The sequence below is a fragment of the Drosophila erecta genome, unplaced genomic scaffold (assembly GCF_003286155.1).
Source record: "Drosophila erecta strain 14021-0224.00,06,07 unplaced genomic scaffold, DereRS2 tig00000000-arrow-pilon, whole genome shotgun sequence".
NCBI lineage: Eukaryota > Metazoa > Arthropoda > Insecta > Diptera > Drosophilidae > Drosophila > Drosophila erecta.
In genome coordinates, this window is record NW_020825194.1 from 21,835,924 (window position 1) to 21,849,640 (window position 13,717).

A 13,717-nucleotide genomic window follows, 5' to 3' on the forward strand; every position below is an offset into this window, starting at 1 on the left:
ATAAACAAAGAGATGAAACGCCGAGGCAGAGCAAAATTATCAAAGAACAACAAAAACCGAGAAACAAAAAAAAAAAAGAAGTGGAAAATGGGACATGGCACACTCTTGGGCCCACAGAAACAACAAAGACTGAATGAAATTCATGTCGTTGTCGCGCTCATAAATTCTTCTACGCCTATATATCGCTGGCTATCTGAGAGATACAGATACACCCACACTCGGAAAAACTACCAACTCATTCAGCCGGGGAGGAGCTGGCTGCATCCGCTCTATACCTACATATATGCCTACTTATAAAAAAGAATCTATGTAAATTTTGTGTATTTTGAATAAATTCCAAGCCTATCGAAGGTGTGAGGCCAGTTATCGTACAGTTTTGTATTCTCCATAGACTAGAGTCTAGACTCTAGACCCTACAACAAGTGATTCACGCAACGAAATGGAAAGCGGGGAGAAATATGTATACAAATCTCCCAAATAAATTCAAAGGCCATGGAATGTTCGACTGAGAGCATAAGATAAGCTTAATTAGCAGGGCAACCAAAATTTCACTTTCCTTCGGTACAGAACCGTCGTTTTCTAAACTATTTCTGAATTTCCAACGATTACTGCGCCATTTAGGCATTTCGACTAATTGGCAGCCATTTGGCTGTCGGGGGGAGGGCACTCACGTGCCGCCCATCGATCTGCAGCAAACTATACGCCTTAAAAATAAAACCCGCTGCCTGGCGCAAATGAACTTTGGGATCGAAGAAATTCAACTAGATCGTCAACAAAAGAACCCAATGGGTTTATTTTCAGCCTCAAGTGCAAGTCCTATAAGAAGATCGAACAAAACAAAACACTTGATGAATGCAGCTGAAGAAGGTGCAAAAATCAAACAACAACTAGAAAAAGAAGGCCGCGGGGAGTGAGCAGAAATCGTTCCTTTTATTTTATTTATTTTTCCCCTCTATGCGGGCGCACACAAATGAAAACAAATTAGCTAAGGCAGCATTAACGGCCGGCTGCCAAGGGCGGAAGTACGGGGGAGTTTACTGTTAATTTTATAAACACCACGAAGACCACAATGGAAAAAAAAAAAAACACCACAAAAATGCAGCAGTAGCAACAGCCAACAAACAACAACCACCAAACCGGCAAAATCCCAATAGGGCAGCTGCATTTCGGCAGCAAACCCAAGTGGAATGTGCATTCGAATTGGGAACTATATCCCTTCTCGATTCCTGACAATGAGCCGTGAACATCTGTCGCAGTTTTACGCGGAAAACTGTCTTTCCGCTGAATCGGAAAAAAGGGAGAAACCGAAACTGGAGAGAGCGAGTGCTGGGAAAACCAGCACCAACATCGGAAGCATCTTCATCATAACTTGCAAATGTGTTTGTGTTATTTTTACATTTCCGCTGCTTACGAAAATATTTACGCTCCCCTTCGCACCAGACCTTCCCCATTTCGAATTTCAAATTTCAAATTCCAGACGCTCGCACACACGCACGTGTTAGAGATGAGCCAGATTTCCGAGTGCATCGCATGGTGACAACAGGTTCGATTCAAATGAATATGCAAATGTTACAAAAAAAAAAAGAGCCTAAAGGGTGTACTGGTGGCTGTTGAGCTCAAAAAGGAGGAAACATTTACTTTTCAAATTAAATCATATGCTATTCAAAACAGATGTGAAAAAGTTAACAGCTTTACCAGCTCTATAAAACATTATGTTTCGTTTTAAGTTTACTTTTACGTTACTGTTAGCAATTCTAAAAGCCTAAGTAGACAAAAGTACAGCAATTTTACATTTCCCGATACAAAATTATTTGTCTTTTAATCTCGAGAAAACCTTGAAAACCATGTTGTGTCAAGATGCAGGAAAAGCAGCGGGTGACAACTTTTGGCAGGCAGTGTGCGAAAGCTAAGGTCAGGCCCATCTCTAGGTTGCTTCCGCACACAGACACGCACGCACACAACGATGGGGACATGCCAACGATAACAGAGCTAATCCATTTAATTCTGGCTTTTAACCGATCCCTGCTAATACTATTTATTTACCCGTTCGGTTTTGGCGACTGCTTTCTATCCCGCTCGCTCTCTCTCCGTTCTTATTGCCGTGTGGCCATAATCCAATTATGCATGTGTGTATGTGTCTGCTCTCTATTGCAATTGCAGTTATTCGCATCCGCCGTGGTATGCAACCCACACACTTGCACTCGCGCACTCACGCACCCGCAGACATCCAAAATGCGAGGACCGAAAATCCTGAGCGTCAACAAAATAAATATAGCTCTGGTGTTTTAAAATAGGTTTTCACTCGATTCTGCGTTTGCTGTCTCTTCTTGTTTATGTGCATTCGTTGGTTGTGTGTACTTGTTTTTTTGTTAGACGCGACTGTCCATTCAACATTTCCACTCCGTCGACGCAGAGCGAAATTATAACTGTTAACCGATTCACTGTCACTGCTTAAATGGGTTATAATCGATGGTCCAGTCTGGAATGGAGCTAAAGATATGTTGGTTTCATTTATGTCTGCACTCGCGAAAAAGCGTCCACAAATTAACAGTTTTTCGGGAGCGACGCGCAGCTAAACGTCCGACTTTGTTTTCCGACTCGATTAGAGTGACCGTTGTTGGATGGTGCAAAAAAGTGAAAGGCCAATGCAAAGACCATTAAAAATACCAGATGTGCGATATCTACTATCGATAAAAAGCAGAACGTCTTAATTTTACTTTAAACTAATTATATAACGGGTTTTCGTGTTTTATTTAACAATTTTGAAATGCGACTACTTCTTCTTGATGTACTTCATGTACTTCTTGGCGTTGAAGTTGTCCTCCACTTCCTCCATGATCTTGACCTTCTTGCGCGGCTTGCGGGCCTCCAATCGAGATCTGCGCTCTGCATCGGTTAAGGTGCTCAGATCCAGGGGAAGCTAGTACATGGAAATAGTTAACGTTAAGCTCACTTAAGCTTATAGCTACTATTATTACCTTGATAATCTTCCTCGGCTCGTGATAGCGGATGTTTATCGTGGATCCATCGGGCTGAACCACTACAGTGGGATATAGCCGGCAATAAACCGAGCGATGCAGCCTGGTCACCGCAGTTGTGGCCGATGAGATGCAGCGTACCTGCTGAACAGCCTGGGGCAACTGTTTCAGCAACATTTTAATTGGTAATAACAATATTTACTCGTTTTTAGCTTAATAAGAGCTTCACTTAAATCGTGTTTTTGCCAGGCAGCTGATAGTGTGACCGACAGGGGGTTAGAATTAAATATTCCTGATGTTGTTATCGAAATTCGTGCAGCCCTAGTTCAATTTCCACATTACGAGGTATTTCCACCAGCTGTGGTCACACTCGTACTCAAAGTGTAAGTGTTGGTGCTGAGGCAGAAATTCTTAATTTCTCCTTAAAAATATAAGTACGTTGGGTTAAACCTTGGAAAAAATAATAAAACAAGGCGCATTGTTTGGCTAAAACAGTGATCAATCTGCAAGCCTTGATGAAAGGGCTGCAAACGCGTTTTTTGGTTGAATGAACATCGAGACACCACTGCGGATAGAAAAAATTACATAATTTTTGCGAGCATAACTCGCCGTGCGTTATGCCGATTCTCTATTTCTAAGGAAACAGAGATTACATTTCAACTAATGAGAACATCGAGGCACAGCTCCAGAACACATAAAAATCCCTTCCCACCTTTATAAGCCCAAAAACCTAACCTCATCCGCTTTTGTTGTTGTCTTGCAGTATTTGTGCAGAATGGCCGCCCGCCGTATCGCCCAATCCTCGATCAACTGGTCCGCTCTTGCTGAGCGCGTGCCCGCCAACCAGAAGAGCAGCTTCGGCGCCTTCAAGACCAAGTCGGACATCTATGTGCGCGCCGTGCTGGCCAACCCCGAGTGCCCACCCCAGATCGATTGGGCCAACTACAAGAAGCTGGTGCCCGTGGCCGGACTCGTCGACAGCTTCCAGAAGCAGTACGAGGCCCTGAAGGTGCCTTATCCCCAGGACAAGGTTTCTTCCCAGGTGGATGCCGAGATCAAGGCCTCGCAAAGCGAAATCGACGCCTACAAGAAGGCCTCCGAGCAGCGCATCCAAAACTACCAGAAGGAAATCGCCCATCTGAAGTCGCTGCTGCCCTACGACCAGATGACCATGGAGGACTACCGCGACGCATTCCCCGAGAGCGCACTTGACCCCCTCAACAAGCCCACCTTCTGGCCCCACACCCCCGAAGAACAGGTTGGCTACAAGTCCAAGGAGCAGTTGGAGGCCGAGGCCCAGGGACACCACTAAACCGGAGAGCAAGAGGAGCACTCTGACTCTGGCTTCGTTGATCGTCTGTTCGATTCGAAATGTAATCCACGTTGAAGTAAATTACCCAAATTAAATTCATTTCAAATGAGAATTACGTTGTCTGATCTTCTGGATATAGAAAAAAAAACTTTTGCTCCAGACTAGTGATATACTCATGATAATGTTACGATTCCACAATAAGTATAAAATGGAATTCACGATCACGTTTTAGGAAATTTTTTCGTTGATATAGCTAAAGAAAATAGTGCACAAAAATCAAAATAGAGGACATTCTTTAGAAGAAATTAAGAAAATTAAAGTCGAGACGAGCCCAATGCGCTTTGTGCTATCGTCGTTCCTTGCAGTTAAGTTTTTAATGGTGAAGAAAAAGGACAAGTGCACAAATCACTACAAACTAAATTGTTTTAAAATTGAAAATTAAACTTCATTAGATATTTTGTCTTGCGAAGTCAAAAAATTTGAATTACGAAACGGCGCTGATTGGTGGCCGACTCCGCTAAGCGTGGATCGTGTACTGACTAAGTGAAATGGATACCAACTAAAGCTCCCTCTTTTGGGCGGTAGCATCGGATTTTCTAAGGATGGCCGGCGCTGCCATCCAGATGTCTGTGGATGTCGAGCACTGCCATCCTGATTTCTACGGTCATGTATTGTATAGATTTAACTGCTTAATATTGCCACACCGTTGGATTTTAATTTAATTTAAATCTGTACCCTGGCTTGTGTCCGCACTACAAGCAGTATATTTTGGATTTAGCCGATCGCCCCGATCGCTTTAGTATATTTTTCGAATGCCACCTGGTGTATTTCAAATATTGACAAGCTGCCACTCTGTCCGCCTTCTTCCGAGAGAGTTCAAGCAGTGCACTCTCCTGGCTTACGAAAATCCGTTAAAAGCTCCAGCCGCCGCTCAAATCTCGTTTCTCTCTTCATCTCTCTTCATCTCGCTCCCCTTTCTCGCACCTTTCGCGAGGAAAAAGCCGCAGCAGCGCGTCTTAACTTGTCCGCGAAGTGCACCTTCGTGTCCGGGGCCGCAAATGCCGCGCAGCACGACGCGATCGGTTCAGTCGCGAGCGAATCGAGTTGGAGTGCAAACGTCTCAAGCGGAATCTCAAGTTGTAGCGCCAAACGCAGCGATCCGATCGGAGTGTACATGCCTGTGAATCGCTGAAATACAAAGTTGAACCAAGTTGGAATTTGCCACCAGTCGAAACCAATCTCGAATCGAATTAATATACGCGCCATTTGCATAAAGCGCCTCTAAAGACGCGCTTCTGTCAGTTAACGTTAACCCACTTTCTAAACGACCAAAACCAAACCAAACCAAACAAAAAAAATAGAAGAATAATACTGCGACCGATATTCAGCAACAACGAAACCAATTAACAGGCAAATAATGCCGAGCAAATAACACCGAAAAACGTGCAAGTGATTCATGGTTTTTTTTCTTCCAAGTGAAGTGCTTAGGTAAAAATCGAAACACACATACTGCACAGCTTGAAAAGCAAAGCTGGCTGGAAAACGCACTGGAAGCGATAACGATACCTGGAACGCCCCCATCCAACGACTGCCAGTCAGTTGAAACCGCAACTGCAGCAGCATCATCTACTCATCTACTCGGCCAGAAACAACAGCAAAAAGTACGGATTGCAAACAACCCGGGTAAGTTACACCATCGTACATCATCGCACAAAAACAACAAAATCTACTATAATGGGGGCCCATACACACACAGCTCGCAGGGAGCCTTTGCATTCCCTTTTCCTCAACGTCTGCAAACGGGTTAACAAGATGTGGCTAATACAACGATCAATAGGCCTGCAAAAGTGCAGCACTGCCGACGCGAGTTAGAATGCATTTCATGCGGCTTTCGACCGAACAATACCTGGTACTGATAGTGTGTATGCTTTTCTTGCCGTGAAACTTACGCGAAACTTGCCATTTCCTGCCATGAATGATCGTGCAAATCGATCAAAAATATATTAACAATTATATAAAAATATAAAACAATATTAATAATATTATCCAGCCTCAAATCTTTGTTCATAATCAATAATTTCCTACTACGAAAATAGTTTTGAATTGAGTTACATTTAATATTTTAAAATGTGTAATCCCGAAACCTGTTTCAAGATATTGGAGTACATATTTAGGAATTCCAAATTTATATCAGGCTGAAAGCAAATGTTAATCCGATTAAAAAAGTGTGATCAATGCCCGATCCGTTTCATTTCGGTTGGCTCCCTAAAAGGAACTTATCAAGCGCCGAAATCGTAATCCAAATGGATGTATAACTGCCAATTCGGAGGGCCTCCACAACATACCCCAAGTAGGGAATGCCCTTGAATGCCCCTCCGTCGTTTCTTTGGGGTCCTTCTGTTTTGGGGCATGCATTCCATATTTCATAATCCGCTGTCTGGCAGCATAACTTTTAGCACCTTCGAGCACCTTCGCAGTTTCGCATTTCAGCGATGCAAAGACAAACACACACACACACACACACTTTACACCCGAGGGGGCTATAATTTCTTTGGATAATTATTACTCGTCTGGCATATTTTTTTTGCTGGCATTTTAAAGCTGTTTTGACCGGCGCTGACTCTGTGAAATTTTTTGCGCTAAAGCCACAATTTCGGATTTTGTTGCTTTTTGTGCGCTCGTTTGCATAAACACCTCAACGGATATTTATTTTTCTTAATTTAAATAGCTCAGTTTAGAAAATTTCTCCTTTAGCAGCGCTAAGTAAAAAGTGCAACGGATGTGTGAGCAAAAACAAATATAATGCTAATATATTTATGTCATTTGATATGCCCTTTACTCGATTTTCGACAATATCTGCTGCAAACGGGTTTGGTGTTAGTTATAAAATAAATACGAGTTGCCTGGGAAGTCTTAGGAATGTAAATCGGTAATTCGAGATGCTTTAGGTAACGAAAGCGTTGGCCGATCTGGTAAGTGACAAAGCCACTGGCTTAGATGACTCAAATCCGCCATAGGACGCATACTAGAATTTACAAATGACTCAATGTTCTTAGAAGAGTGAAAGCATTTGGATACTTTATTTTTTGGTGTTTCCATTTATTGTTGTTTCGTTTGCTACAAGACAACTTCTGATGCTCTACGTGTATTACTGTGTGCTACTTTCAGTTTTCAGTTCTTTGTATTATTTTACATTTAACATTAGCATTTACCCCGTACAAAGCGGCTACTTTGAAAATCAAGAGCGCCACGGAAGAAATGCATCAATCCATAATCAAACAAAAGTCTCGTTCTTTCAGTAGGATTTTATTCCACTTGGCAGTTCTGTCCAAGTTGTTTTCTCAATGGCCAGCACATGGGACCGTCCTTTTCGCCCCTTTGCCACTTCTTGTGGATGTTGCTTGCCAACTGCATTCGAGACGTAACTCATAACCAATTGCCATGAATGAAATTCGCATTTCATTACACCGATGGCCGGTTTGGTGGCTGCTTGTGTGGTTTTCAACAATCGACGACAATAGCTACGCACGTTCGCAAAAACCAAAAAGAAATTGTCAATAAAGTGCGAAAGGAGACGCCCGGGGCAGGGCAAAAGATACAAAAAATGCGAAAAAGATACAGAAATTGCCACAGAGAAACGTGTTGCACCGCCACGGGCTTGGCGGCCCATCCCCATGCCATACCATACCACACCATACCATACCATACCACACCATCCCATGGAATTGAGTGCAATCGTGATACAAAGTGGATGGTGCGGACAGGGGCGTAAATTCGAATTAACTATCAGCTAGATACTCGTACTTTCACAAAACTCGTTCGGACAAATGGACAAATGGCACAAATATGAGCATTTTATTTGCTGCACTTTATTTTCTTCGTTTTATGCAATCTTTCGAGATTTTTCATTTGTTTGTTTGTGCGGCGCATAGTTGCTTTATTAGCAACGTGCCAAACGCAAGCAAACAGAAGGCAAATCAACTGAGCAAACAAGAAGTTTGTAAAGGGAAAACTGCATTTTGGCACGAATTTCGCAGGGGGAGCGTTACGCAGTAAATTTAAAGAGAAATAAGCCCCGCAATAATTATGCATCCAAAGCCAACTTTCCACTTTTCCCCCAAACTGAGCAGCATTTCCAAGGCACGCACTTGCTTTTGTTTTGTTTCTATTATTTTATATACAAGTAGTAGCATAGTTAATATGCCTGTGTGCCTCTCGCATTGTTTACCAAATCTGTGTCTTAAATTGTTTGCTTTCATTGCCGTTTGCATAATAATTGAAACGATGCAGATTAAACGTCTGTGGTCATGGACTCCACTGCCCTTTGTTTGCCATATTTGCCTCATCTTTTTCATCCGCTTTTCCCATGCTGAGTGGGCGATAAGCGAAACGTGATTGATTGAATACAAAACGCTGGCAGAAAAGCCGTATGACAGGTCGGGAACTTCGAATGGGTCTCGCTCTGTCTGAGAGTCTGGGTCTCTTGGGGGTCTGGCCTCATTCCTTATCAGTTGCCTCAATTGCGGGTGATTTATCACAGGTGTTGGGTCTCATTCGATCAGCAAAGGCAACAGCTGCGGATTCTGCTCGCTGATAATTGCAAACTTGAACTTTGCGAATTCGTGTTTTCTAATCTGGGTTAAAAGAGATTTGACGTGATGTTTACAAGTCAGGTATCTGTCGAGCATAACAGGTTTTTGGTCTATCTAAATATTGCTTGTGCATTTTCTTTAATTTGTTTATTTTATTAAATAATACAATTTTAGCCAATTTGGGTTGTTAAAATAATTCATATTGTGCTTACCTCAATTCTTACTTTTCTTTAACACGCTCATATCATCCATAATAGTACTTATTATTTATCTAAACAAAATGCCTTCTGGGTAAAGATTCTTGCTACAATAAAAGCAATTAGTTACCAACTATTCTTTCTCTACGATGAAACTTATTTCTTATTTCTGTCTGCTTCCGAGAGTTAAAAGTTCAATTTCCTCTGACACCCTTCTTTTTTAGCCGCGAAATCTCTTTTGCGAAATAAATAAATAACTCAAGCCAATGATAATTTTTCTCCTTTTTTGTCAGTAAATCATCGGCTTGTTGTTCATTTTGCGCTTCTCTCCTCTCTCTGTCTGCAACTGTCGGCCATCTCTTTTTCGCCTATCTTCTTTCTTCGTGGTGCGTCAAGTTGGCACGACAGGCGGCGGGAGAAAGTTTTTCTTTTTCTTTGCCAAACTGGAGAAATAAAACCAAAAAATTAACGCCAAAATAAGAAACACAAACAAAGGTGAAAAAACGCAACAAATCTGTTGAGTGTGCAATGCACACATGTGATTATATATCCATACTTATATAAGCTGTACAAGACATTGTCTGGGGCATTAAAAAAGCATAACAATTAATTGCTGAAAAAACAATCAGCGACAGCAAATGAATCAAAAGTAGATGACACTCTTGGATATTTGCGATAAAACCACAAAACAACACCCCACATGTTAAATTTGAATTTGAATGGGGGTAAAATGATGTTTTGGCCACCAGCTTGTTTTCAACAAGCATTCCACGCATGGCCATCAAAGTAAATTACTTAATTTATGCCTCAAAATGTGTCGTCGAGCGGGCGGCACTTTCTACCACCCAACAAAATACAAAGCGGTTCTTGCGTAAGCGACTTTAAACGCATGCAAAACGCGTGCAGCGAAAGCAGGGCAAACTCTTGTGTACTTATATAGTTACATCAGATTCCCAGTGACACGGGGTCACTGGAAATTAACTGATAAAAGCTGGGCGAGCCACTCAATTCTTGGACTTTGCTCCCCGGCAAATCAATACCAACTGCCACATCGTAAGTAATTGAGGCAGCCCAAGCCAAGGTCTGACCCTCATTATGGCTTTATCAGCTGGGGGAGCTGCACTTTTCCGGCACTTTTCCCCCGAAAATGCGTACTAAGTTCTCTCAAGTACCAGAAAAACCCCTGAAAAACAGGCAGCGGCGGAGAAATTCCAAATTTTCCATTTCTATTTTTAAAAGTCCAGGGGAGCAACGTTGCCTAGTTTTTCAAATTTATCTCCGTCCCAGAAAGGCAGAAGGGATTTCAATTAAGCGAGATATTCAAGTAGCTAATAAATAAATGTTTTTCCTATCTCATGGATATTGATCAACAAGGGAATTCCATTAACCATTAAAGCTGGATGGAACTTTTCACAGATTGCGCAGGGCTGACTGTTAATGTTAATTCAATTATATTCAGTAAAAGTAATTTATTTTTCGACTCGGAAAAGGCGGAGAAAGAAGGAAGGCTGAAAATGAAAAATGAAAGCGTTCTTAATTGCAAGCGACGACACGTCAGTAGTTTTTTCATCTTAGTTACCTACGTACATAGTTGTTTTCTCCTACGCTTACAATATTTATGGGCATGAAATGGAAATATCTGGCCAGGATCCTCGCCATCAAAGTTAAAATTTTATTTGCGCATGCGCAGCGGCTGGCACGCCATTCAAAATTGTATCTACATGCGCATGAGCAGTATACGTAAATGTATCTGTATCTGCATCTGCATCTGTGTCTGTATCTGCGACTGCGATCGCGCTCTTCTTTCACTCCAGACATTTTCTAATAATTGAAAAGCAAAGTGTGGCCACGGCGGCAAATTGAATTATAATTTCAATTATGAACCGTTGAAAGCGGAAGAAAAGCGAGCAACAAAAGCGCCTATTGAGTTGAGCCGAGTGCGCTGTAAACTGTAAATGAGGTTGCTGGGGCCACAGATAGTTGGATGCCAGATACAGATAGCATCTGGAGTGCTAAGCATGTCAATCAAGAAGAACAGTAAGTCGCTGCTAGCCCTAACGATCAGCAGCTCTGCCCCTTGGGGCCCAGCACGATCTCAATCGGAATCCCTGTCTCGGAATCCAAATCTTGGCCAGCTTTAATTGCCACCTAATGGCTGAAAAGTATACGCCATGTGGGTCAGGTCGCCAGCCGACAAGCGCTGATTGTCATAAACAAATATAAAAAATGAGCTGTCAATGCCTGGGCTCCAGGTCGTAAATCTAACAATGCCCTATGAATGCATCTTTGTGCGAGGCAGACTTGCATAATGTATCTCTGGCCGAGTTAAGAAACGTTTTCCGGCTGCATTGGCAACCCCAGGCGGATGAGAAATCCATCAGAAATCACTTTCAATTGAGGCAGGTTGGCAAATCGCATTCGGTGTGGTATTTATGGCCTTGAATTGTGGTCAAGTCGGGTCGAGGTCTGAGTGATTTCATCGCACTGCCGAAGAAAAAGGTAACAAAAACGAAACGCCAAGTTGTCAACAGCTTTTGCGGCTCATTATAATTTTCGCCACAAAGCCCGATGACTAAACGCAATCAGGTTTTGTGTGCTGGCGTAGTTGTCAGTTGGTTTTCGTTAGAATTTCCGATCTGCGATTGCCGATTGCCGTTTGCCATTTGCCATTGGCTTCTGGTCTGCTAATTGACCGAAAACAGCTGCCTGGGCGATATCAGTTCGCTTAGATTGGCTAACCATTAAGACCATTCTTGCTTCATCGCCCCACCTGGCGGCGCCACTCGGTACTAATTGAATTATTAAGTGTTGCACTTGCTACCGACACAATGCAATGAATATTCGCATAATTATGTGCCTCCGATTACGAACTCATTGAGCCGTGGCCCACCAACACAAACAGAGGCATTCGATGTGTACAATATTGCTGGCTTGCTGGCAAGATTTCCTTGTTGTTTATAGCCAACCGATCGAAGTTGAATTCGAAGTCGGACCAGTTCCGGCTCCACAAATCAGTTAGCTTGACCATCTATCTGGTGGACTGTACTGCATGGTAATGGCTAATAATTGCAGGCCACGATTTCGCAAAATACAAAAAAGAAAGACAGCCGACCGAGGAGAGAGTGATGCACTGGACATCGATGGCAAACGCCAATAAAAGCGCGCTTAATCAATAAGAAAAACAGCTTCGATTGGCAACAATTGTTGCCGCTCCAGATCGCAGATCGACGATTTATGGTCCGTGGTAGATGGGGTTTTATATCCTCCAAAGTCACGTCCAGGCGGCCTAAGTTATATTAATGGCTATTCCCAAATCGCTCCAAATCGAACTTCAAATCCGTGATTTAGTGAATGCCTCTTAAGTCCCTCGACAGCACGTGCAACATTGAGGCATGAATCGCCAGGCGTGCGGTGAATTTCCCTGGCATAATTCCTCAACTGAACGTTGGTAGTTGCACTCGGCTTTTTTGAGCCAAAGCCGCTCCAGTTGCTGTTGCATTTGTGTGGGCTGTTCTTGGCCTGGAATTTGGACTTTGGTCGGGCAAACTTTTTGGCTTTGTGGCCGCCACTAGCTCGTCGTAACTGTGGCTGCACGGAGAGAAAGAAAGAGCTTTTGGTCTGAAGACCTTAAAATGAATTTTATGTACTTATACCACATCTTTTTAAATTTAAAATATACCTTTTTAAAGTGTCGCGATAAGTTCTTTTCTATTATTACTTTGTTATTACCTATCTTAGCATTTATAGGATGACTTTTGGTTATCCATTAGGTTACAAATATGCAAAATTGAATTGTCAATTTCTCGCCGTGTATGTGGGTGGGCGCTTATTGTGGCAAGTGAAAACATTTTGAAAGTCGTTTTAAGTGGCACATGGAAATGTTTTCCATGTTCTCGCTGCAATCATCTGCATGATTGTGTGAGTGAGCTTGTGTGCCTGGTAACATGGAGTAATTTTCCATTTCTAAAATGTGCAAAATGCGTTGATTTATGGCAGCCCAAGTTGGTGTAAATAATTACCGAGTCGGGTTGGGGTCAGGGCCGTAGCTTTTTGATTACAATTTAAGCTTGTTCAAATGTGTATGCTTAAGCATTAGCCCAAATCAGAAACGCTACTCCCAAACTCCCCATATTATTAAGTCCATTATCCAATTTCCAGATCGCACTCTGCCAACGCTGTGAAACATTGCCAAATGCAACGCCCAAACATATTGAGTCAGCCTGTTGCTCACTTTTGTTTACCCAACAATTAGGCACAATTACAAAGTTGTGCAATTAAATATTGAAAACTTGTTTATTTGCTCAGGCTTCGGCTTGTAGGAAAGCAAAACTTTGCCAGCTCCACGGAGACTTCCTTAATTCCCCGGCAAGCATGGAAATGTTCAACTTTTGCTTCCGTTTCGGTTATGACAGCCAAACGAATAAGGAGGAAACTTTAAGACAAATATTTTGTAATTAATTAATCAAATTAAACGTAAACGAATTTAATAACAACTGCAATGTTTTTGGTGCGACCAATTTGCAGCATTTAAGCCATCAAATTCGATTTCTTGCAATTAGTGGGGCTTGGTAATTGAGAGCGACAACTGGAAATTATGCAAGTGATATATGGGAGAAAAAACGCCCAGCTCGAGTTTTA

The 13,717-nt window shown here is 42.4% G+C and overlaps 4 protein-coding genes across 6 annotated transcripts in view; 2 read left to right on the top strand and 2 right to left on the bottom strand.

The window, feature by feature from the left end:
• Window positions 1–2,613, bottom strand: part of LOC6553897 — a 48,105-nt gene extending 45,492 nt beyond the window's left edge. For both annotated transcript variants that reach the window (XM_001979534.3, XM_026976236.1), the window contains exon 1: window positions 2,044–2,613. The gene's annotated coding sequence lies outside the window, so the exon portion shown is untranslated. The remainder of the gene's footprint in view (window positions 1–2,043) is intronic.
• Window positions 2,614–2,711: 98 nt separating this feature from the next.
• Window positions 2,712–3,276, bottom strand: LOC6553896 (39S ribosomal protein L55, mitochondrial). Its single transcript, XM_001979533.3, has 2 exons — window positions 2,979–3,276; window positions 2,712–2,920 (listed from the first exon to the last, which is right to left on the bottom strand). The coding sequence occupies exons 1-2, from the start codon at window positions 3,153–3,155 to the stop codon at window positions 2,774–2,776; spliced, it is 324 nt and encodes a 107-aa protein (XP_001979569.1). The 5' UTR covers window positions 3,156–3,276; the 3' UTR covers window positions 2,712–2,773.
• On the top strand, window positions 3,273–4,402 carry LOC6553895 (ATP synthase subunit d, mitochondrial). Of its 2 annotated transcripts, none has more exons than XM_015154793.2 (2): window positions 3,273–3,361; window positions 3,742–4,402. In XM_015154793.2, the coding sequence occupies exon 2, from the start codon at window positions 3,754–3,756 to the stop codon at window positions 4,288–4,290; it is 537 nt and encodes a 178-aa protein (XP_015010279.1). In that variant the 5' UTR covers window positions 3,273–3,361; window positions 3,742–3,753; the 3' UTR covers window positions 4,291–4,402. The 2 variants fall into 2 exon arrangements, with proteins under 2 accessions (XP_015010279.1, XP_001979568.1); XM_001979532.3 differs by having other exon boundaries at window positions 3,311–3,412.
• Window positions 4,403–5,137: 735 nt separating this feature from the next.
• Window positions 5,138–13,717, top strand: part of LOC6553810 — a 39,345-nt gene continuing 30,765 nt past the window's right edge. The window contains exon 1 of the mRNA XM_001979531.3: window positions 5,138–5,973. The gene's annotated coding sequence lies outside the window, so the exon portion shown is untranslated. The remainder of the gene's footprint in view (window positions 5,974–13,717) is intronic.